General features: G+C 30.2%; 1 protein-coding gene across 1 annotated transcript in view; it reads right to left on the reverse strand.

Moving 5' to 3' along the window:
• The window catches only part of Dora (zinc finger SWIM domain-containing dorado), a 126,195-nt gene extending 119,016 nt beyond the window's left edge, over positions 1 to 7,179 (reverse strand). The window contains exon 1 of the mRNA XM_072531822.1: positions 6,662 to 7,179. Within this exon, the coding sequence (XP_072387923.1) occupies positions 6,662 to 6,845 (184 nt within the window). The 5' untranslated portion in view covers positions 6,846 to 7,179. The remainder of the gene's footprint in view (positions 1 to 6,661) is intronic.
• Between the last annotated feature and the right edge of the window lie 1,652 nt (positions 7,180 to 8,831).

The raw sequence follows: 8,831 nt of genomic DNA on the forward strand, positions 1-8,831 counted from the left end.
TCGTATTTTTTGAGTTATTCATCTTTTTTCAAAAATTTTGACAGATAGAGACAAATTTTTCAAAAATAATAGATCATCCATTTATAAAAGAAAATGTCTTAAAAATTTTTGCACACAAACAACAGATAACATTATTTCAGCAATTTACATTGAAATCGAATTTCTAAATACAGGGTGGGTGTTCAAAAATTATACTCCATTTCTTTAAACTTCAAATCATAGTAAGTCAATAATTAATATCCTATTAATAATATCCTATATTTCATAATTTTAATGAAAAAAGAAATTAGTTGTCTTGCAAATAGTATTAGGGTTCCCTATACCTACAGTTAATACTTTTGGAGATAATTGTGGTTTGATGTTACAGGTAAGATACTTATTGTTTTATTCTAGAAGGCTGTGTATGAATATGTCTTAATTGTCATTATTTATGGATACTGGCCACGGTTCGTAGACTTACTATGGTTAGCTCTTCCGCCTAACTAATGAACATTAAGACCGAAACTGTACTCTCGTGAAGTAATTCTTCCCCTTCAACGAATCAACACTGCAATCGACCTGCCCTCTACATTCAGTTTCAATCGTGAATAAATGGGTTTTGTATTCTTGTGTACTCTGGTAACATAACTCAAGCATCCCCACCCCAGTCGGAAGAGGCAACCGTAGGAAGACTATGAACCGTGGATATTGCCCTTTTTTAAAGTGATAGTAATGGCTCGATTATAATTAAAAAATGAAGAATATGTAAATTTACTTTTAATACATTAAAAATTTGTTAAAAGATATCCAGATCAAAGTTTCAAAGTTTAAAGGAAACAGACTATAATAAAAGAATAGAATTTTTAACAATAGTCCCAAGTAGAAAATGAATTGTGGATATTGCCCTTTTTTAAAGTGATAGAAATGGCTCGATTATAATTAAAAAATGAAGTATATGTAAATTTACTTTTAATACATTAAAAATTTGCTAAAAGATATCCAGATCAAAGTTTCAAAGTTTAAAGGAAACAGACTATAATAAAAGAATAGAATTTTTAACAATAGTCCCAAGTAGAAAATGAATTTTTGAAGAATATTATATATTGTGAAAAATCAAAATTTTCGAAAAACGTAATGTTTAATAGGCACAATGCGCATTACTAACTGGAGTGAAGTAAATCAATGTTTGACAAGAGTATGTTGTTTTTTTTAAAGAGATGGGAGTTTAATGTCTTTTATGCGATCAAAGACAACCAGGTTGTAGCTCTCCACCTTTATAATGGTAACTTAAACTACTTTTTTAAGTTAAAGATATCTAAATATAGTTAAAGTAAATTTACATAATTTTCATTGTTAAATTCTAAATAAGCCATTTCCATCATTGTGTAAAAGTGCCAATAATCACAAATAATTACAATTTTGACATCTTTATATACAGCCCTTTTAAAATAAAACAATACATATCTAACCCTTAACATTAAACCCCAATTATCTCCAAAAGTATTAATTTTAGGTATAGGAAACCCCAATACCTTTTTAAAGACAATTGATTTTTTTCTTAATAAAATTATAAAATACAATGTGTTTCATTTAAAATTATTGACTTACTGTAGTTCGAAGTTAAAAGAAATGGTGTATCATTTCTGAAAACCCTGTTTTAGAAATTCGATTTGTGTAAATTCCTGAAAGAATGTTACCTACTCTTTATGTGAGGACTTTTTCGAGACATTATGATTGTAAATGGATAAGATATTAACTTTGAAAAGTTTGTCTCTATCTTTCAAAATTTTTGAGTTATTCATCTTTTCTATTTGTATTTGTATTTGTATATTTGTATAAAGTAGTATAAGTTTCAACCTATACTACTTTATACAAATTTTATCTAGAATCTTACGGAGAATCTAAAAAGGCAATAATATACAAGGTGTTCCATTTAAAATAACACAGTTGCCACCCACTTCCAGTATAACCGGATGTCTGTCAAAATATTTTCTTTAAGTTCGTCATAACTTGTAATCCCCACAAACCAATTTTTATAAATGTTGTGTAAGTAGTTTCCAATATATAGATAGTGTAAGCTGGTCATGAAACACCCTGTATAATTTCTGACCTAATTTTCAATAATAATGTATACTCAAGATACTTCATCCATTTCATGGAGATCTTTTTTCGTTACTATTATATAATTGATGCACTTTGTTTAACAGACTATTGCCCTCATAATTGCTTGATAGCATATAGATAGATTTTTGATTATTCAAATTAACCGCTATGTGGATAATTATTTCTTTTTCTTTACCTATCTAATTCCTGTATTGGCATGGTAGAAGAATATGTTCATATGATGCTTTTATGATATCTTTATAGTGTCATCTCCATTTTAATATTCATAGGTCTCACTTGGCGCTCTGGTAAACAGTATTTTTTTATTACTTATCTTATAAGATAAAATTCAAAATCATCATAATTTCTTTCTAATGTTTATTTAAATTAGAAGACTTTTCTGCGTAGATCCTGGTGATCTTTTCATTTTAATATTAGTATTGATTGTATATTTTTAATTATCTGAACTTTATCCCATTTTACCCTTTTTTATACACAAAAATAATACCAATAAGCTGTGGTTGCTGGTTTTTTACTTTTTCTTATGGAATATTTCAATATTACTTATAACTATACATATATATATATATATATATATATATATATATATATATATATATATATATATATATATATATATATATATATATACAGTAAATAAGTGCTACAAACTTCAGGGATGATGCTGTATAAAAAAATAATTACAGTTTGCTAGATAAACATATGTTTGGTTGAGATATACAAATGAAATTTGGTGGGTTTTAAGAGGTAGTCATTGTGCATTTTTTGACATAAGATTAAGAATTACGAATTTTATTTTGATCATTGGCCTGCATACTGGTAAAGGTCTGAATTTTTTTATAAAGAAAAAATATGGATTTTGACTGTGTACTACCAAATTTTAACTGTGCCAGTTAGTTTTAAAAAACTTCAAATATAACTAGTGTAAGTTATAAATAATAAAGTCTTATATGACTTTTACAACTATTATAAAAATTAATAATATTTATATATATTCAGAATTATTTAGTTTGATTTTCATTTTTGATTTCTACAATTAGATTCTTCTAATTTTACTATACTTTACTATTCAAGTTTCCCTCTATACAGGGTGAGTCATGAGGAACTTTACATACTTTTACCATATGTAGAGTCCCTCAGGGAGTATATCATGTGGCCACTAAAAAATGTCAACTCCTCTTCTTTATTAATTAACAGGGTGATTTGTGTAATTGACCATTTATTTCATTTTCCTGTAGTGTTTATACGGCTCATTTGATTTTTTTAATTTTTGCATGATACAGTACACTACTATCAAGCATTCGACTGGTATTAGCTAAACTAAAAAATTCCAGGACTGGCTTTGGAAAAATTAATTTAGGGATTCGTATTAAATATTACACCCTGTATAAATTTTTTTTTAAATGCAATAAGTGATTTTCAAACTACATAAATAGCCAATGAAAACGACATATGCGACAATGTTGTCGCACTTTTATTAAATTTTTAGTGAACGATCAAATCTTACCAAAAATAGAACAACCATAATGAAGTATCAAATTATAAGGTATTAATTTAAACAAATGTTATAAATTTCAAACATTTTAATTAAAATGAGTTCCTACAACATAATCTAATACGTAGAAAATTATCATCTTTACTGCCACTTTGTATTATCTCTACGATAGAATCAATTGTTTTTCAATTTTAAATTTTTACTCATAGATTGTATTGGGGCATTATTTTCGATAAATAATAAATTAAATTGATTAAAAAGTCAAATCTCTTGTATGTGTTAGTTTTTATTGATTGTAAATGATTAAAATTTTATGCCAAATAATAATACATTGCATCAACTGTACTAAATAAAAATAAGTTTAAAAAAGTTTAAAATGAAAGTTGGCGTTGGCCGTTTGACGTTTCTTGATATTTTATACCCATTGTCATTATTGTCATTATCAATTGTTATTTATGTGTACAAGAATACATATTTCTTCTGTCATATCTACGTTAAGTACATTGTGTTAGTTTTGGTAGAGCTTTTGTTACTTTCGTTCAAAATGCCACATCAGTTTTCGACCACAGAATATGCAGACATAATATTTGTTTATGGATTCTGTAATGAGAATGGTAGGGCTGCTAGTAGAGAATATCGCAGGAGATTTTCTAATCGCCGAACTTCCAGTCATCCAACATTTGGGTCAGTTTTTAATTATTTGCGAGAAAATAGCACTTTTCCTAGTGGAACAACAGAGCGACATGTAGATGAAGCACAGGAAGATGACATTATGGACGCCGTTACTATGAACGATACAATAAGCACTAGACAAGTAAGTCGAGAACTCAATGTTACTCAATCAAAAGTAAGTAGAGTCTTACAAAAAAATAATCTATACCCATATCACATTCAAATGGTTCAGCGACTACATGCTGGAGATGAGATCGATAGGTTGGAATTTTGTAGATGGATTAACAATAATCGACCAACGCTATACAGGACACTATTTACAGATGAAGCCCAATTTACCAGAGACGGGATAAATAATTCACGAAATTCACATGTGTAGGCGGAAGAAAATCCCCATGCTATTCGAGAACGTCGTTCTCAGTTAAGGTTTTCGGTTAACGTGTGGATTGGTGTCATAAATAACCAATTAGTAGGTCCTCACTTTTTTGATGGTCCTTTAACAGGACAGGTCTATTTGAACTTTCTACAAAATATTTTGCCGAATTTGCTTGCCAACGCGAACGTTGCTATCCGAGGGATGTATTTTCAGCATGATGGGGCACCCCCACACTTTTTACTGGCAGTGAGACAACATCTCAATAATGTTTATGGCGACAGGTGGATAGGACGTGCAGGTCCTATTTCGTGGCCTTCAAGATCCCCTGATTTCAATCCCGTTGATTACCATATTTGAGGACGATTGAAGCAACTAGTTTAGGCAGTGAATATTAATAACCGACAACAATTAATTGATAGAATTATACATTGTTGTAATACTATTAGAAACGATCCCCAGAGTATCCGTAATTCAATACGTCAATTAACAATTCGGCAACAAAAATGTGTACAGGCTGCAGGGTTTCATTTCGAAAATCTATTTTGAATTATTTTTATTTTGTTACCATTATTGTATCTTTTCCAGTTCTAATTTATGGGTTTATCATAACTATGTACATATTTTTAGTTTTTTTTTAAATTGTTCTTCGTTATTGTTAGTAGTTACTGTTTTTTGTTGTGCAGTAACTCAGTTTATTATTTCAATTAAAATGTTTGAAATTTATAACATTTGTTTAAATTAATTACCTTATAATTTGATACTTCATTATGGTTGTTCTATTTTTGGTAAGATTTGATCGTTCACTAAAAATTTAATAAAAGTGCGACAACATTGTCGCATATGTCGTTTTCATTGGCTATTTATGTAGTTTGAAAATCACTTATTGCATTTTAAAAAAAATATATACAGGATGTAATATTTAATACGAATCCCTAAATTAATTTTTCCAAATCCAGTCCTGGAATTTTTTAGTTTAGCTAATACCAGTCGAATGCTTGATAGTAGTGTACTGTAACATGCAAAAATTAAAAAAATCAAATGAGCCGTATAAACACTACAGTAAAATGAAATAAATGATCAATTACACAAATCACCCTGTTAATTAATAAAGAAGAGGAGTTGACATTTTTTAGTGGCCACATAATATGCTCCCTGAGGGACTTTACATATGGTAGAAGTATGTAAAGTTCCTCATGACTCACCCTGTATAATACTTTATCAGATCATTTTACTATTATTCCTTAAATGAATTTTTTTTATTACATTATTGTGTACCAAAATGAAAAGTTTTGATCAAACTACACTAAAGGCTAGTAAGCTTACTTATAAACTCTTATAAATAGAACTCCAAAAATTACCATTTTTTTGTAATGATATCTGTATAAAAATCTGTATAAAAAAACTATAAAAAATTATCAGCAGGTACAATGTAAATATAACAAATAAAATTAAAAATATAAATGTAATAAATAAAAGATATTCAAGAATATTATGTGAAATCATAATATGAAATAAACATAAAAAATTGAATAAGTATTTATTGTTGTATTATAGATGTATGGTTTATGTTATGTTCCATAAAATCTTAAAACCTTTATTCCACTTTCAGGACAAAAAATAATAAACAAACAATGGATGTCATTGACCCCACTTCATACACCACTGACAGTACTACACAAAATAACACAATGAAAATATATTTATTGTGGTGGTATATTATATTAAGCTACCTACCTGGAGTTGCAGCAGGTGATAGAAAAAAATTATTATTTATTTTTACAGGTACCTATATCATTAAGACAAACAAAATATGAATAACAAAATTATCACTGCTTAACTACTGTTACATGTTTATGCAAAGAAGAGAATCAAAAACAGAAATAATAAATTTGTTGTTTATTCAGAAATTAGAAATAACCGAAATAATAGCAGTTTGTTTTGTGAGACATTGAAAGTAAAAATCTATTATGGATCAATTTTTTGTTTTTTTCTTAACAAAGAAGCTGTGTACTTACGGTCACTAAATCTCCTGCTGCCACCAAAATAAGTGGTAGAAGTAGCAGAAGGTTTCTTCCATCCTCTCCAGTTGTTGCAAAGGCTTTCTGGTTCCGAGCTCCAACTGCACAAAGAATCTTCCTCGAACCTGTCAGAGTCTTCGAAACTGAACCTGTCACCCTCACGGTCCCCCCAATCGAGCATCGCGGGCGGCTCATCATTGCCACCACCGGCTATATTACCCCCAGCGGTCGCCAGTTTCAAACAAAGAGCTGCCCCCTTGCACAAAAACACTCACTGATTCATCCCCCTTGGAGGATCGACTTGGGTTACTGAAAAAATCATACACTCTATACTTTCACTCAATAGTTCGTACAAGAAAGGGCTATTTATGTTTTTGCTATCTCCCCCATTTAATGATAACAACAAATATGGCGACTGCCTATTGAAAACGGTTCGCTACCCATCCGACCACTGGCATTAGCACTCGCACTGGCCCCTGCATGGCTAAACCACTGTCAGATTGTCACTTTCTTTACGTCTTTCCTCCCCTTTATTTAGTCAATGACCTGTCAGAGTCTCCATCTATGTTGTACAGGAAAAACTGTATGACGCCTGAAATGTAGTAGATCGCTTTAAATACTTTTCACATTATTTCGGGTTCGGGCAGATAACTTTGTTAATATTTGTTCAGTGACAACAGAATATTTTTGTCTAAAATTATTTTATATATTATAATTGTATATATTTTGTATTATAAAAAAGTTATATATTTTATTTTCATAGTCTAAGATGAAAGGTGTTAAGATGTTTCTAACCTCTAACATTAGATTGCACCACAGAGTTCTATTAAATAACCTAGAGGTTGAACTCCCTACAATCTTATTAATACATACGCCCGCTAGAGAGCGCTATTATTCAGCGGAAAAAAATAATGAGGCCAAAATTTTAAAATTGAACTTCACAGAATATAAAAAAATTTTGAAAGATGTCGGTTATGCTTTATTTTTTTTTTTATCATAGAACCTAGATTACCTCCCTTAGTTGTTTCACCTAGCGAATCACACACGCACAAAACTTTAAAAAATTGGCTTCACTTATTTTCCCCGGATTATAATATATGGCAATTTTTTCGTTATTTTAAATCGCAATGTACCTAATAATAAACTTCATTTAGTTTATTATTAGTTACTACATCCAACGAATATAGACAAGAGAAGAAGTTCAATGAAAAAATCGTACAAAGCACAAGTAGCCATTAATACCTTCTTTACATTCCGTAATTCTAAATTAATTGGGAACTGAAAAATACGAAACACTGCGAAGTCAGTATCACAAAAACGTTTTCGACCATGTGACTTACTCGAGATAATCAGTTGTTAAAAAACTCTTCGTCGGCTGAATCTAACAACCCTTGCCTAATTGACTGCAAAATATTCATTCTGAGAGGAAACTCATCGTCCGCAAGGAAGACATAGGGAACATTGTTAAAATTATCAATAACATCGTCAGGCTGAGGAATATGTAAACTTTCGTTCACTAGCTTTTTAAAGAAAGATGTGTTCTGAAGAACACCGCCATCGGAAATCCCTCCATTGGTTCCAAAATCCGCCAACATAAATCGGTATTTTGTGTCAAATATTGCTAAGAGAAAACAATATGATAGGTATATTATGAATTTGTAATTGACATAAGATTCAGAGTTATGAAGTCGAATTATATCAATGTCGTCTCCATCCACGGCACCGATGCAGTGTGAAAAATACCATCGTTCCACAAAGTTCAAATCACCTTCCATTTTTCTTCTGAAAGATCTCACACAAGAATTCAACCATGGTATAACGTAGATGCCTACTATGATGAGCTCCGATATAAACTACAATTTGCACTCGACAGACCAAAAACATTCTTATTAAAACACAGCAAGGGAAGACAAAACGTAAGCAAGCTAACAGCGACAACATTTTAAAATAGGAGACCTAGTTCTGATCAAAAGAGAAGAAAATAATAAGTTTGATAGTCTTTATGTAGCTCCTTTCATAATAATAGAAATAAATAATGTTTACTATAAAATTAAGGTAGATACAGGCAAGGTTAAGAAGGTGCATAAAAACAGATTATACGCTTACAGTCAGAAGACTTAAGTGAACGCGGTGATATTTAAAGACAATTAGTGATTTTACGGACGAA

This window comes from Diabrotica undecimpunctata, chromosome 5, assembly GCF_040954645.1.
Source record: "Diabrotica undecimpunctata isolate CICGRU chromosome 5, icDiaUnde3, whole genome shotgun sequence".
NCBI lineage: Eukaryota > Metazoa > Arthropoda > Insecta > Coleoptera > Chrysomelidae > Diabrotica > Diabrotica undecimpunctata.